General features: G+C 38.5%; 1 protein-coding gene across 6 annotated transcripts; it reads right to left on the reverse strand.

Annotated features, from left to right (window-relative positions):
- Positions 1 to 987: 987 nt before the first annotated feature.
- LOC119892710 (proline-rich protein 29-like) lies at positions 988 to 15,698 on the reverse strand. Of its 6 annotated transcripts, none has more exons than XM_038704822.1 (8): positions 15,391 to 15,414; positions 15,151 to 15,263; positions 13,733 to 13,793; positions 5,332 to 5,431; positions 3,288 to 3,403; positions 2,686 to 2,843; positions 1,473 to 1,543; positions 988 to 1,218 (listed from the first exon to the last, which is right to left on the reverse strand). In XM_038704822.1, the coding sequence occupies exons 4-8, from the start codon at positions 5,381 to 5,383 to the stop codon at positions 1,169 to 1,171; spliced, it is 447 nt and encodes a 148-aa protein (XP_038560750.1). In that variant the 5' UTR covers positions 5,384 to 5,431; positions 13,733 to 13,793; positions 15,151 to 15,263; positions 15,391 to 15,414; the 3' UTR covers positions 988 to 1,168. The 6 variants fall into 6 exon arrangements, with proteins under 6 accessions (XP_038560750.1, XP_038560751.1, XP_038560748.1 ...); XM_038704823.1 differs by having other exon boundaries at positions 15,385 to 15,403; XM_038704820.1 differs by lacking the exons at positions 13,733 to 13,793; positions 15,391 to 15,414 and adding an exon at positions 15,682 to 15,698.
- Positions 15,699 to 16,695: the final 997 nt, after the last annotated feature.

The following is a 16,695-nucleotide window of genomic DNA, read 5'->3' on the forward strand; positions in this document are numbered from 1 at the left end:
TTTAACCCCTTCTGACCTACTGTCCCCCCCTCTTTCTTGCCACTCTTGCTCGTGTCTCTATGATAGGCAGTGTGTGGTGGTTTGATATTAATAGCTGGGTAAACATTGGCATTACCCTGGAGACAGTGGAGAGACAGCCGTATTGGCACATTCTTCCCATTTGAGCTCTTAATCCTTGTGTTTTATCAGAGATTTGGGTGTGCTGCCTTCACCCCCATCTTTAAAATTACCCTCCCACACTGCTGCTGAAGTTCTGTGTTCCCCACCCTGCACTGTCACAGTACAGTCCAAACTCCAAATGAACCTCCAAACCCTGAAACTATTTTCAGTAGATGCCAAGGAATGTGGGAATTGTGATGGCATCTGTTGTCACAGACAAATCTAGTAAATTGACATTGAAATTCTTTCCTATGCCTCAGCTGTCTCGGCTACATGGAGCTCACTGTATCCTATTTGGCAACTCAACCTGCAAGCAAGTTAATGCAAATCTCACTGCACATTAACTCAACACTTTTTCCTTTACCTGAGTTTGAACCAGTAAGGAAAACACTCAAATGCTTCACCTGATTTTTGTACTTAAACATAGCCAAAATGTTCAGTTTCATTTGCAAATGGCCCTATTTTCATGCACGTTTCTCAATTCTGTTACCTATATTGTCATCACCTGTAGGGATTGAGTAGTGTGCCTCCTCTAATCCTTCTAAGTACTCATCACAGCGTATTTATAGACAAGGTCACACAGTGTTACACAGCAATACATCTTATATGGTGTCACACTCTTGCTATGTTGCCCACAGTGGTATGTGGCCTACATCATCACTATAGCATGCAGAGTCACAGTGAGTGCTTGTCACTACAGGAATACATCTTGTGTAGCTGAGGTATAGTTGCCATTCCACTTCACATCTGTTGCTGCTCCCTACTGGATAATATGGGTAATGCAGGTTGAACAAAGTAAAGGTATGAATATGTCTTTAAACACACAGCAAACACACAATATCATATTTATTCGCTTGTTTCATCTATTGTAAATGAACATAATTGTAATACTTAAGACAATATCAACTATAAGTATGAAATCATAAATCTATTAGTGAAGACAAATAAATTCAAGATTGTTTTTTCCCTACTTGTGCCCATGAAAAAATACATTTGGTCAGTGAATTAATCATTGCTCTCTCTTCTTCTCTTCTTCTGCCACAGCAGCACTGTTGTTTTCTATAGAAAAAAAACAAGATATAAAACATTACACAAATCTAAAGCATCTGATGAATTCATCTCTTCAGCCATTCACAATCAACAGCACCACAATCACTAGCAGCATCCCCAGTCAGCACCCTTCACATCCTAATTACTTGAAACTTGCTGTTGTCACCTCTCTTGTCACCCTGCTTTGAAGTGCACTATGACAGCACGGGAGCAGATTGTGTTAATCGGCTGTTGGCTCGGTGTTGCTGTGTGGTTGTTTTTACCTGCTGCGGGAGTGACGTTGACTCCCACAGTCACAGTGGCGCTGTGTGGGGAAGGAGGAGGGGCAGCATGCCTGGTCACACAAGACATAAAGCTATTCATCAGTGTATTACGCACCTTTTACCTTTACCTTTGCTCATGTGGTATGAATGAGCAATGATCAAAAGTCCAAAGCCCAATAATAATGCAGTGCAGTGATCTAAAACCCAGTTTTGCAGTTTAGTAAATGGATGGCAGATGCTTAGGTACTATTCCTAAACCTATTTAGCAATGTTGAGTCTTTTTCTGGACTCAAAATTGCAGAGAGAGATGGGAAGTCTTTCTCATTGTCTCATAAAAGTGTGACAGAAAGGAGCTTAGTTTAGATTTTCAAGGGTATACGCACAATTCTTTTACAGCTACTTTTTCTACTTTTCTAATAGTGTTGACTGTTGCTGAAAGGGTAAGAACAGGTGCTTCAAGCACAGCCCGGTAGACATGATGCATCTCCGTTCTTCCTCCCCTGAAATGTCTCATAAAAATAGGTTTTGGTGAGCTGTACTGAATGTGTTGTTATGAGTTACATGAGTTGTAACCTCAATTTAAGGTGCAGAAATATCACTCTGTTTCAAACTTTCCAAACATCTATTCTCTATTCTGGAACAAGCTTTAATCTCAAATTAATTTCATCAAGGTGATAAATTAGGAAACGCAGACCTTCTACCTGAAACATTTACCATAGAAGCTCAACTAATGTGAGATTTATAAAGAATGTCCTTAAAATAGATTTCTTGCAAAATTTGCCTAATATTTGCCCTCGATTAAGATAATAAAATCTACAACATCACACACCGATTCATTTAAATTAAAGTCCTGAAAGCCACACCTGAAGAAATGATCACCCATTGTCTCCAAAGCATGAGTAAGCTTGAGGAATGATTTTCATGGAAGAATACACTGGTTGAAATTGCAGCACACAGTGGAGCCTCTCTTAAATGAAACCTCATTGATTGTCAAAATTAATTCTGGGGCCTGCTATGAAACCATCTCAGCGTGCCAGAAGGAGATGATTTCATGCAAACTGCCTCTTAAAGGAAAATACATCTGATTACTTTTCAGGTTGTTTCAGAGTGATGAATGCACGTTTGATTTTTTACTTTGTCTGACAGTTAATTCTCTGTACCACCAATAATGAGTTAAAATTAAATTTAACGGCCACGCAGGAGCTCTGATCACCTGTCTCTGTGTGGTGGAGAAGAGTCAGGTTTGTTGGGGTCTTGGTAGACAAGTGTGGCCTGATGCAGGAGCCATGCTGGGTAGGCTGGCTGGTAATAGTGATGGTATATCTCTGGGTCAGCCTCATTCTCTTGTATTATCACCAGATCCCTGGGAGTCTGACATATTGAAAAAGAAAAACAGTCCAGCTTTATTTCTGGGCGCAAGACTAAGATCATTACAAAGTTCTCAGTGCTAAAGTTTTAGTCCAGTATCTGTCATACTATGGCCATAGTTTTCCAGTGCAATTCAACAAATATGAGTTATAGACTCCTATATTTTGTTATAACGCCCGACAGCACCTACAAATCCTCCAAACTCCCTGCAAAGCAATACTGATGTCTTGAAACATGTTTTTAATTTGTGAAGTCCGAAATTGTTCATGTGGAGTGAAGATTTTGTTTTGAAGTTAAAAAGAATTCCATTAACTTTTTCCAAGATAAGGGTGATACATTCAAACTCATTTTCATAATACAAGTTATGGCCAAATTCACTTTTTCCAATTCAAAGTCCTTAACTCATTCTCTCAACTAAACGGACCCTGATCTTTATCTGGTACGCACCGCAGGGCCCGACGGAGAACCGGAGTATCCGAACAAGCTGAGGGCTGACATGGTCATGTTGTTCATGATGACCTGGTTCATCTGGGCATTCTGGATCATCATCAGCTCTACAAGGTCTGCATGTTGAGAATATTACACCCGCCCACACACACACACACACACACACACACACACACAGCATCTGAATATCTTCTGATTGACTAATCCTTTGCAGGGAATTGCCATTGTGTCTTCTTCCCTCTGGGTGACTAGGTTATTAACCCGCATTGTGTCAAACCGCTATTGGTGAATGTAAGTTGCCAAGATTCATTTTCTCAACCTCCTTGTCGCTCAGTATTTGTTCGGCAGTGACTCACCTTGCTAAATTATTTAACTCCTTCCCAGCAATGTAAATGCGCTTTCTGACCAAGATTTAGGAAGGGTCTATTCAAGTTACTATAATTCTTCTGTCATTAAAATCAAATTTTATAGGCTATATATTTAAATACATGACTGACTTTAGTTTTAAGTGATGTTTGTCACCCTGATAAATTATTTAATACTATCCAGGCAATATGAATGATATCTCTGGGCAACAATTGTTTGTTATCTCCGTGATGCAACACTCAGCAACCAGACAAACTTAATGATACTTCCCTGTCTGTGGGGATTACATCAATTCCATAGAATGTAGCAATAATGTCAGCTAATGCAAGTCTTAGTCAAAGAACATGTGAGTCATTGTAATATGTGATTTGCGGTTGGGCTGGATTAGACTGGCACTTATCTATCTCATGGACAACATTTCTCAAATATAACATGCAACTGCTGCATCTTCTGCAGGGATATTGTTTTGTCAGTAGTGTCAATTTCCGTGCTTTTTGCCACATTTTTTAAAATTGAAAATCATTTGCAGGATCAAAATGTTCTTTCTTGTTCGGTAGCTTCACAAAATGACAAATCCATATTAATAAACCCAGAATTTCAACTCAACAAATGAAAGCAAATGAGATAATCAAATTCACACAGTTGGCAGTCAAGGTAGAATAGACACTATTATATCAGCCATCAAGTGCTGTTATAACAGAGAAGAGTGTGCCATCTCTAATATCTGAGACACTGCCGATCTATACTTTACACCCAGCAGAAATGTGCAGTTTGGTAAGGCCATTTTCAGTGCAAAAAACTATAAATAAATGAATAAATACACTGTTTCCGACAGCAGAAAGAGAGTGATCCATCTGCTAACCATTTACCTTTTCCTGTCACTGAAAGACAACAATCTGGTTACAAATCATCAAATTAGTTTCCAGCATTTGCACCAAAATGCTTCCTGCAACTAATAGTATGTGCCAAACAACAAGCTTTAATTCAGTTTAAGTTAGAGCACGGGTTTGTGCTTAGGCAGCCATGATAACTGTTTCCAAAATTCATATGCGCAGTAACAATTGTTTGATGTTTTTGGAACACATTAATATTACATTAAGTGTTGGCTGGTCACAAAAAGATGCTGCTGGAAGACATTTTTAACCTCTGAATCTCTGAACTAAATGCCATTGATGCCTTTATCAATTCAATTAAATTCGAACAACTTTATTTATCCCGGTAAGGCAATTCAATTTTAGTCTGCCAGCTGTCTCAAACAAGACAAAAACAACAACTACAATCAATCAAGCATTCAGAAACCCTGTCAATGACATCATATAAGCATTTGGGCACCAGAGCAAAGCAGCAAATACACAGGTCGCAATACATGGACCAAGCAGGGACCATAATTCAAGAAGATAAATAGTAAATAAATACGGAGGCTTACAGAGGTTAGCAGTTGTAAACAGGGCTGACCTGTTGCAACCTGCTGCAGCACTTGCACATGAATTTAACACACACTCTAACACACAAACTGATGCACACACATTTTATGTAATTGTCAAATGTCTCCGGAGTAGTATCATAAATAATATATCTGAGTGCTTGCTAGCAAGCTGATTTTGTGACAGACAGGCAAGAACAGAAGTGAGTGTGAAATCCTGAGATTTAGTTTGTGTGTGGTGACAGTCTGCCATACCCTCCTTGACGTGACTACCAGGCCTGATGGAAGGAGCGGAGCCAGGAGGCATCACGGTCGCTGGGAGCTGCTGCAGGATAGTGGTGGGCTGCTGAGGAGACTGGAGAGGAGAGATGGGACTGTAATGAGGCTCTCTGCCTGGAGGCACAGTGGCTGAGAATAAACTGCAGCATCTACCTATACAGGAGGTGAAGCTCCACTCCACAGGAAGGGGGACAAGGATTATCTTGCCATATGCAAACAATATTAAAAACATCACTTATTATAATATTAGAAATTATTGTATTTTGGCATAAGAATCAGGATCAGCAATGGGCTTTGTGTTTGAGCTACACAGAGAGAAGTTATTCAGTGGTTGGTAAGGGATTATTCTCAATTGGATACATTAAAAATCTTGCTGTCTCTTACTAGTTTCTCCATACCTTCCCTGGCTTTAATAAGGAAACAATAAACAATAAGCAATAAACGGCAAGTCCAAACTTCTGAATGTAAACATTCTTACTTATTTAGAACATTTTGTTGTAACACATCAAACAAAATAAAACCTCCCTTTCATTCAATTGTCCCTTCCAGCTCCCTTACAATCAAGATGGCGGTAAAGATAACTAAAACTGGTATTTGTTAATCTTGTTTCGTGCACGTCTCCGGTTCAAGATGAGACCAAACTTTTCTAATGATAATGATGTTTCTGAGCCACAGCAAAGGCCAAAATATGGCTTGGTAAGCCTTGATTTTAACCTAGCTGATTGCCAGAAATGTCTTTTGCTATGTCGTAATGAATATGGTAAAACACTGTTGAGAAGACAAAAGTCTAAGCTTGAAGATAGGCTCAGTCAATAAAATAGGTACAGTGTAAAAAAAAATAATAATGTAATTATAGTGCAGTAGTATGCAAGTTTAGCTTTGGATAGATACACACACACACAACCACACCCACACGACCAAAAGCATGATCAAGAGCTAAAATGATGCACACTTACAGTAAACATCTGAAAAGCATATGGATCATATGGCTCAAAGTGTGGATAAATATCTTCTGTCCATGCCATATGTGAAAGCTTCAGCTGATATTATTTACACGATCGTCAGTATGTAATTCTAACCTGTTTTCTGAAATGCTAGGCACACAGTAGCAGGTTGCCAAGGTGCCAAAACACAAGCAACAGTCTGCAGACGCATATGCACACACACTCACCCACACAACGCATCCACATGCCAAATAACAGACACACTCCCTCCCTCTGTGATTAACATATTGACCTTCAGTATGCAGTACAGGTTATTTGTGTAAGCTCATGTTGGAAGCTAAAAGCAGAGCAGCTGGTAACTCAAAGAAAGAACTAAAGCAATAATACAATACTCATTAAAGCATCCACCCACTGTGGACTTTTTTATGTTTTACTGTTTTACAACTGTGAATCACAGTAGATATAATTTGTTTTTATGTCACTTATCACACGGGGAAAAAATCTCTTGAATGTCAAAGTAATAAATATCTACAATTTATTTTAATTATAACGGAGGTAGGCGTTTTAGATATTCGTAATTGTAAATGATGTAAAACTTTTTTACTCAAATGTATGAGTCAACAAGTAGTAATTGTTGTGCTAATAAGATATTTATCCAAATTGACACAGAGAAAGATATATCAAACTGTTTTCATATAACATGCAAGAAAAATTGCAATGCATAACACATTTTACAGAAATGTAGTGTTAACACTTTTGTTGATGTCTGTGAGTTGTATAGAAAGCAGTATACAATCAGAGGTCAATACAACTGTGACTTTGTAACACTTCAGCCATTTGGAAACTTATAAACAGAGTTAAAAACATGGATTTGTGTTTTGTAATTTGCCACTGTGCTCACAAAACTGGTGCAACAGCTCCGTGGTAAATTACAAATAAATCTAACTCGGCCCGGTTTTTCTCACTCAGCCGTGCCATTTAATTGAGAGACAATAGTGTCCATCAACACAGACAGACACTCAAAAGGTGAGTGAATTTAATCTGCAAGCTGGCATTTGTAAGTATATTTTATTTTCCAGTAGTTAAAATGTATGCAGCTGGGACACTGAAACATGTTAAGAGAGCATATGAAATTATCTACTTATTTAAGTGTGTGAACACAGACAGAGGGGGAGCTGCTTACATTATGGCACATGGCTCAGTTACATGATAAAATATTTATGTGCTGCCAAATGGCTACAGTATTACAACAGGTGATAACATAGACCACATCCTTAATCAACAACCTGGAGACTAAACAGATATGTTAAAAATAATGTACATATAGAATAAGTAACACTTGATTTGTACCCCCCTTCCACCATTTACTATTTTGCATTTGTAAGCAAGCTTTATAGTTTTATTATATTTTTATTTGTTAAACACTATTGACACAGTATAACATAGTTTTTATTCACTTTGTCATCGAAATACCCATGTCAGAACATTATAAGTCATTTAAAATCTTCCAAAATACAAAGAACTATTTTTTTTAGATATTCACACAAACAATTTAAACCACTAAGCAGCTGATGAATTCACATTGTACACTACAGCCACAGTGTTGTGTTTTAGTCAGTGGTGGAAATGGAAATGTTTTTTTTGTTAAGTGTGTTCATGAAACAAATATTTATTTGAACACACCACAAATCCAGCTACTGTCCATTAAATACAGATTTAATTGAAATTTTTTCAAGTTTTAACCCCCCAAATGCAGTCTCTACCCCTCAATTTTTGTCCCCATATGCGCATTCAGGTCCCCACTGGGATATAAAAACATGAGAAACACACACACACAGAGCAAAGTCAGTGGTCAGCAGAGCAAAGAGGCTCAAAGGTTAATCGGGTTAACAACATCTGAGCTTGTTACTATAAGTAAGTGCAATCAAACCTTCATGAGTAAAAAGCCAATACTTAATAAATACAACTGTTAAACAAGCATAAACATGTAGAAAACATATATAGAATATGTAGTAAATAGTGAATTTGTTAACATTACTGTTGCTGCCCTAGAAACAACATTTAGTTATATTATAACAATACAAAATAGATTGTGGTGGTACACTTTCCTCAATCACTGGCATATCTAGTTGATCTTGATTATTTGACGATTCATGTGTTTATTGTTGTTGTTGACGGACAGGAGAAGAGAGGAAACAATGCAGTGGAGAGGAGCGCAGAGCAGGAGGGGAGGGGAGACAGCATGAGAGCAGCAGAGCAGAGAATAATACAAATAATAATTTTAAGTAACTTTAGTAAGAGATTTATCAGCGAGATTGTTATGTAGCTCCCACCATAATGTGTAAACGCAATACGAATTTGTTTATAAATTTGAATGTAATTTAATTTTCCGGTGATACCACAGAAGATTATTTTAAAACTTTCATACCTTAAAATTTGTTAAAATGAAATGTTTTTCTCGGGGTTGACAGAGAACACTAGTGAGCACATGCAGAGTAAGTTTCATCGCTATGTGATACAGTTGTTTTAAATTGCCCCCAGTCTCCCCACAGGTAGCATTAATATTTAAAATAACTGTGATGAGGCCACAGGTGTGAGTTTATGGAGTGCTCAGAATGCGTCAACAATGCGTGTATAATAGATGGTTACAGCCTGAGCTTCACTATGGCAGACGACACTAATTAGCACACAGTTTTCACTATACCACTCTGCCTTCCAACTCTCCTTCCCTCCTCAACCCTCCTCACTCCCTGTCAGTGGAAGGGGCCTCTACACCCCCATCACATCTCTAGCTCTGTAATTAAAACGCTGTAATCTCGGTGGATCGTCTCTATTTTTAAAAGCCCCCTGTTATCGTGTGGGTAAAGTGACACAAAGGGAAGCATCAAGCAGTGAAAGAGGAGGAGGAGGAGAAGGAGGAGAGGGGGGAGACAGGAACAACGCAGCAGCAGGTGATGACCAAGTCTGTGAGAAATGAGGAAAGTAATAAATTATGTTTAACTGGCCTAAAGATAAATCTCATCCTGCCATCCAGTGAAGCCTACGCACCTTACATCAAAGCCTCTGTGATAACAGATTGTTTTTTTATTGGAACAAAAAGAACACAAAGAGAGACACACTTCACAAATACCACTGAAATGCGATCCACATCTCAGGTGAATGTTTGAGAAATATATCTCTGGACAGCTTTAACAACATCAAGCAAGGCTGGGCAAAACTTCAATATCATTATCATTCACTGGAATTATATATCGTGTCAGCAGTTAAAAGCTAATAAAAGGGTTATTGAAGTATTGTTTCCCAAATTTGAAAACTTTTCTGTAATTTATAAAAGTAACGCAATTTTTTGTTCCATTTAACGCCAGTGTGGTTATTTTATATGTGATGCTGTAAACAACAGCCATATTGCAGTAATAGTAATAGTAGTGTAAACATCTATAAAATGCCAAATTACAAGTAAAGGTTCTGCATTCAAAGTATTACTTAACTAAAAGTACATCAGAGTATCAAAAGTAAAAGTGCTCATCATGCAGAATGTCAGTGTTATATTAATACTGGATCGTTACTGATGATGTATTCATATGTAAGCAGTACTTGTTGTAGTTGGTCGAGGTGAAGCTAATTTGAACCACTTAATACACTGTTTAATCTTTATCAATGTGTCATATTTATTAAATTGATTTTGTTTTTTGTATCTAAAATTCTAATCTGAAAAGTAAGTAAAAAGTTTAACTATGACAAGTTAAATTATAAAGTAGCATAAAATGAAAATACTAATAATATGGAGAACAGTGAGGCTACACATGGTCATGGGACAAACTCGTCTACTGGTTATTTAAGGAACCATATATGCATCTATGAAATATGTCAAATATGAAGGAGACCCTGGAGTTTGCTGTCACTTAAACAGCTCTCTATATAGAGACTGGCCTGCTGAGGTATGATTAAATTATTTGCACTTCTCAGTAATATTTAATCACACACACGCACACACACACAGAAATGGCCATCAGTGTTGGTTTAAGGGTTAGCTCATTGCATTAGGAATAATTTATTCATACCTCAGGGGTGAAGAGGGAAGGCCATAAATGAAGATGCCAGGCAGTTCACTTTGCATCCAAGCTAACAACATCAAGCAAATTAGCTGAATGTTCTGCTGAACACATTAAAAGCAAATAGCATGGCATCACTGTTGCCTAGAACTTGCTGCATTTCTTCAAATGTTATCCCATTAGTACGCTGGTGTTCTCAGGAGATGTCATCAGCATCGGTCGGGAGATGGTGACAGTAAGATGGCAGATTTTAAGTTATAGCTCTTATCATTAGTCCATAAGTCTGACTCACTTTCAACCCCCCTAATACACACACACACACATACACACACATATCTCTCCTTTGCCCCACACCCCCTGCGGCATCAGCTCAAGAACATGGCCATTACCTTTCCTCGTTCCTATGGCAACACCGCCCTGCAGCCCTTCTGTGGTGGAGGCAGTGTGTGTATCTATGTGTTCACAGTACTGTGCGTGTGTGCATTGTGTGCTGCGGTTTGTTTAGATAATGTCGGCGAAGAGTACGATAAATTTTTTCAAGGTTTAATGTCGTCCTCATCCCCTCGTTGTCTGTCACTGATGAACGTGCACAGCTCAGAGCCTAAAGAAAGATACCACTCAACAAAAGATAGTCGAAGTTTTGGGAAATGACTGCTCACACATTGCCGTCTAGTGGGTCTTAGTGAGTTTGTAATAAGTTTCCAGCCGTGCCGTCTCTGATTAGAACTGGACAGTCAGAAAGGCTCGGTTCGTTCTCATCAGGGAGCTTTAAAAGTTACCTCAACCCCTTCAGGGAAGCAGACATTTGGAGCTTTCGCAGTGGCAATGTTCTGTAATGGTGAATGAAAAAAGGAGATATGAAAAGAGATTATATCTAGAGACGACGAGCACAAAAGTGACATGACAGAGCCGAAATAAAGTGAAGTACAGGGCAGCCAGGGTGGATGTTATTCTTTTTTTGGCCGGCCACTGTCTGGCATGTAGGGATGAGGTAGAAAGAGAGCCAAAGAAGCAATGTGAGATAAGGCTTTGAATATATCTGCTCTCACTCTCTTCTTTTTTCTCTTCTCCCTAAGGAGGAGGGCTGACTGACAGACACTCCCCACCACTACCTCCTCCCCTGGCTATGGGTGAGCTTTGAATGGTGCCTACCACCAACTAAAGGCAATTAACACTTCTCTGTGCGCTGAGTTTAGTAATACACAATAAACTATTTAGTCACATACACTAATTATCTTGCATTTGGCCATTTAAATGTAAGTGGTTGGGGGTTGTGTGTAGGTTTTGTAATGATGCTGCAGAACAGTGCACCAGTTTATGGTCAATACAAGTGATTGTCACTGGAAATCAATGGTATGAAACACACCATCCCCTAGAGAGGATGCGGTCATTAGAGAAAAGCATATTAATGCCATCCGCCTTAGACAGAATAAGTTCTGTGGGATCTTTATTGTGGGCTTGATTAGTCCCATGGTGATCATGTCCATCTAAGGCAGCCAAGCTGGTGTCATTGTGTCTCAACTCCCTCTCACCAGTGCTCCTCTCTGAATGCTGACTTAATCAGACACAACCTGTGCCAAGCTCCTTTCTTCTGTTTTGATCTGACCTCCCCAGTGCCATGCTGTCTCCTTGCTCTGACTGGATATGTGTGTGTATCCAGATGCAGGATTGACCTGAACGTGATCCTCGATTAAATACAGAAACGAGATGAAAGATGGTTTAGTGCACGCCATCCCTCATGAGTATTAGATTTAACCTTACTGCCGAAGGCCTGTGCAGAATTATCCTCCATCTAAAACTTCCTTCAGGTTGGAGGCTTGTTAGATAATTTAATTTAGAATAGTTTATGATTTCCACAATGAGAGGTTGGGCACAGAGGAAAGAACATGTCATTCTCAATAAAAGTACATCACAGACTGATGTACCTGTTCTGCTGCTTTTTCTCTCAATGCATAACAGCTGCAGTGCAGAATCAGATTGTGGGGCCACCTGTGCTGCTAGAGATCACACTACCATTGACTTTCTCTCTGTTTATTTCATTTTGTTGCAGACATCTGTTCCTTCTGAATGTGATTAAGCTCTTTACACAAAGTAGCACATTTGAGAGCTAACCCTGTGAATACTAAGTATTAATTTGCATATTGTGTGTAATGACAAAATTATTTAGGGTTTGGATTTAAGAGTCCCACCTTTTTAACTTTTCATAACCACTGCCTCTTTAAGATTATGGCCGCAATTAAAATTGTGCTTTTTAAAAACACAATATTAATTGATGAGTAGTGTCCTCATCCCCTAAGAAGTAAATTAGAAGGAGGATAATTAATTTCTTTTAACTATAAAGCTTTTGCTGTTCCCTATTTTCACTGGCACATTCCTTTTCCTTTATGTCCCAAAGCCACATTTCCACTTAATGTATTTTTAAACCCAACATTGGTGTATTATCGCAGTCAACTTTCCTGTTGTTCTTTATTACCTACTCATTTCATTCACTATTACATGACATGACAACATGTGTTTGTATGAATTCAACAGGACTGCCGGTTCATAGTGTCTGAGTAAGAGACATTTTTGAGAGTCCAGACAGATAGAAAGCGTCATGAAAGGATAGGGACAGAGCTGCTGGAGCGAAAACACACTGACACACTGACAGGTGAAGTTCAGCACCAGGCAGGTAAAAAAGCATGGTGACACATCACATCACCCAAAAAATGAAGAATGCCTTCGGGTTATAACTGACAGCACAGTGTTAATATGAAATCAACAACAGTCACTTTGGCAAATGATGCTCACATTCACGCTGATAATACATGCAGCATAGAAACACATTTGTGAGTGTGAAATGATGTAGGTGTATCATTTTGTGGATGGAATGCATTAATTGAGCTAAGTGTTTATTTGTTTGCGTGTGCTATGTGCGTGTGTGTGCGTAATCACCAACTTTTCAACTTCATGGTGTTGTGGGTAATGGAAAGAAAGAGGCAATTTTGTTGTGTGTTGTTCATTTGCCCGCACATAATAGATTTATTTCAAATTTCATGAGTTTGAATGCAAGGACTATTTGCTGAATGGGATGCGGCACAATTTGCCTGGGGTGATGTGGGCGAAAGGTGTGTGTATGTGTGTCTGTATGTTTATAGCGCTTTCAGTGTTTTGCAAAATTCCACCAGTTTCAATGGGCTCAAGCCAGTGAAGGGTCTCACAACAGCTACGAAAAATAATAGAATTGCAAACATTGTGTTTTAGTGAGGGCATTAGTGAAACAGCTTTGACAGGCTGTGTATACCACTTTCTATTGTTTATGTGTTTGTGTGTGTGTGTGTGTGTGTGTGTGTGTGTGTGTGTGTGTGTGTGGACCAAAGAGAGTATTGAGCATGCACTGACCTGTGTGAGCTATGAAATGAATTGAATGGGGCTGAGAAAGGCCACTTAATCCTTGTGGGACCTGCGTTGGCATAGAAAACAGATCTTTTGTGTATCTTGCCCTCTAATCAAAAATACTGAGGGAATAAAAAATGGCTTTCTCTGCAGGGTCGCCTATGCTGACAAATCTGTATTGTGTCAAACTTTTCTGGCGAAAAGCACAACAAGATTCACAACATTATATTAGGTACTTTGACGCAAAGCCAAGTTTCTTGGGAGAGCTTTCTTTATTACAGTGCTGAATGCCACTGCTGGTTTAATCACCATTATTTCTGTCATGATTTCATTTCCAGTGCATGGTTCATTATTTTCTGTCTCTCTTGCAAAAGGTCAGTGGTGGCGCTTCCTGAGACGCAAATGTACAGTAGCTCCACAGAGAGAGAGAGCTTGAAACATAACAAACCTGCATAACTGCACACATGTTGATTGGGGTGAAGGGTTAACATGTTAATGTGTTGTTCTTGCACTGACACTGCAACATAAGACTATTAATAGCCTTTAAATGCACTTCAATACACTACATTATAAGTAGCTACATCTCAACCTTTGCTGCACCACAACAATCCATGTGCCCACAACAGATTGTGGACACATGGATAGTGCTCCATGTGAACTTTTTAGCATATGCTCAGTGGTAGTGGGCGACTGGTTGTGAGTCTGAAGTGAGAAAACAAGAACTTTAAGTTGATCTTAGGCAAGATGGTGAGTAATTCTAATTTACTTTCAGCCAGGTCAAGAGAAGAGACTTTATATAAGAAAGTGATAACGCTTACAAAAAGAAAATAATGTATTTTGAATTGCTCAGTGCTCTTACTTGACAAAACATGAGCTTGCAACATTTTCCTTGCGGGTTACAACATTGTGGTCATTATATTAAATGTTTGAATTTTTTTTCAAATCCTGCAGTCTCCTGAATGCATTTGTTTGCAGCGATTCTGCCTTAAATATATAAATATAAACATTGTTTTTTCTCTACACATGGTTCTATTATTCATTTTATTGCATGTGTTTATTTCATATTTATATTTTTTACTTATTTTTATTGATTTATGTCAACTGTATGTTTGTCTACGTGTAGCACCTTACCACCATTGCAAATTCCCAATAAAGCTCTTTCTGATTCTGATGTTTAATTGCAATAGTCAGTATCAGTGCTAATAATAGTTGTGTGTTTCTGTCTCATATTTATTCATTGCAAAATTAATGTGGTTATTGTTGTAAAATTTTTTCACATGCAAACCATGTAATGCCAGTTCCTGGTTATACTTTAAGCGACATATTAGTTCTGCATTAAAAAACTCGAGTTTTAATTTCAAGAGTTTTGGAAAGCACAAAATGTTAAAGGCTAAATAGTGCTTGTTAAAGGATAAAAATCTTACCAGATTTGTAGACATTGAAGTCGTCACTGTACTGCTAGCAGTGTATGCAAGCTGCTATGTTTCTATGGTTGCAGTCTTGTCAGTCAGTCAGTGACATATCCATCCTGTCAACCCTGTTTGCAGTAGATACAGATGGGGTTAGAAGTAAGCGGCTGCTATGAGCAATAAACGTTGGTCATGTTAATTGAAGAAATATGCCAGTTTAAGAGTTGTTATTTCTGTAAGTCAGCTTACAACAACCTTCACAGCTGGGTTGATCTCATTCACGTGTGTCACCAGTTTTCTATAGCTATATTTTGGTTCTATCAAAGAAAGATGACATTCCCATTCTTATCTTATCTGACTGACTCAGTTTCCAACCTGGGAAACAGGCATCTCAGTGAGCACCACAACAGATCTATTGTAATAGCTGAAAAGAGAGATGTGTGCCCCAATTCAGAAGTCTGAAACCAGACTAACTTCAGGCAGTGTTGCTTTGGGACCTCTGGTAAAAACAAAATATCTATATATAAATATATCTATAAACCCTACCATGGTCCAGTGCCTTTGTCCAAATCATTACATTTATTCAACTGCGCCATTGCTTTCTAAACTCAGTATCTAAACGTACCCTGTAGGGATTGTATTGACATACTGTACAAAATTTTTTTTAACTGAGTTTCTGTGTAACAAGTTAATAATTGAACAATTAACTGTCTTCTCTCTAAAAACAGCATGAAGCTTCCTTGTTTCCAACAAGAATTCATTGGCACACGGGAACAATACCAGAATGATTTTATTTTTTTTCCCTCTTACATTACAGGCTTTACATTCATGCTTTCATATATATACTCTCGGTCATGTTCTGAAAATTTAAAAGCAAGAACAATATACTTCACACATGGGTTGCAGAAGTTACCATGTCAACAATTTTAAATACACAGTATTTTTCATACACATGCATGCTATGTATTGTGTCTGAAATAGATTGCAGAGTGGTTCTCAAGCATTAAAGTCTAATTATCTTATAGGTTTTATTTATTCATGTTGTTTATCTGATATACTTTTGGTTGAGGTCAGAATTTGCTGGTCTGCCGCACATCAGTGTCCAATGTGTGCATGGTGAACGGGCACATGTGTGGATGCATGGGTGTGTTTGTAAGGATTCATCTACCCCAGCTCTCCTAGCAAGTACTGAAATAATAATGAGAACATTGGTTGCTTCTGTGGGGCACATGAGAGAGAAGGAGGAAGGGGTGCATAGAGACAAAATAAAAGTGAAATGGAACCAAAATGTTGAGCTGGATACAATGGAGACCTGACGTGCAGAATGAAACTTTCTGTCAGTTTTGTCTTTCAGAAATAGAAATGGGCCGGAAAGGTGTTTTTTTCTTGAGGAAGGAAAAAGGTGTGTGCAATGTGCAGACACTAAGGGGCAGAAAGAGTAATGAGATCTTAAAGCACAATGACAGTTCATGGACGTCCTCATATGTCCTCTTTCTGTGAAATCCTGTTGCATTGAGGTTCTCTCATTGCTAGCTGTTACATTTGTGCTCTGTTTAAGAC

The sequence above is a fragment of the Micropterus salmoides genome, unplaced genomic scaffold (genome assembly GCF_014851395.1).
Source record: "Micropterus salmoides isolate LMB-PRFRI ecotype aquatic unplaced genomic scaffold, ASM1485139v1 Ms_hic_scaffold_10, whole genome shotgun sequence".
In the NCBI taxonomy this organism is placed as follows: domain Eukaryota; kingdom Metazoa; phylum Chordata; class Actinopteri; order Centrarchiformes; family Centrarchidae; genus Micropterus; species Micropterus salmoides.

What these genes read in the sequence shown, in the direction of transcription:
- LOC119892710 (XM_038704820.1), bottom strand. An exon ending in TGGTAGTCACGTCAAGGAGG is followed by an intron (nt 3,404 to 5,331) that starts GTATGGCAGACT and finishes CTCAACATGCAG; the next exon opens with ACCTTGTAGAGCTGATGATG. An exon ending in TCTCCACCACACAGAGACAG is followed by an intron (nt 1,544 to 2,685) that starts GTGATCAGAGCT and finishes TTGTGTGACCAG; the next exon opens with GCATGCTGCCCCTCCTCCTT.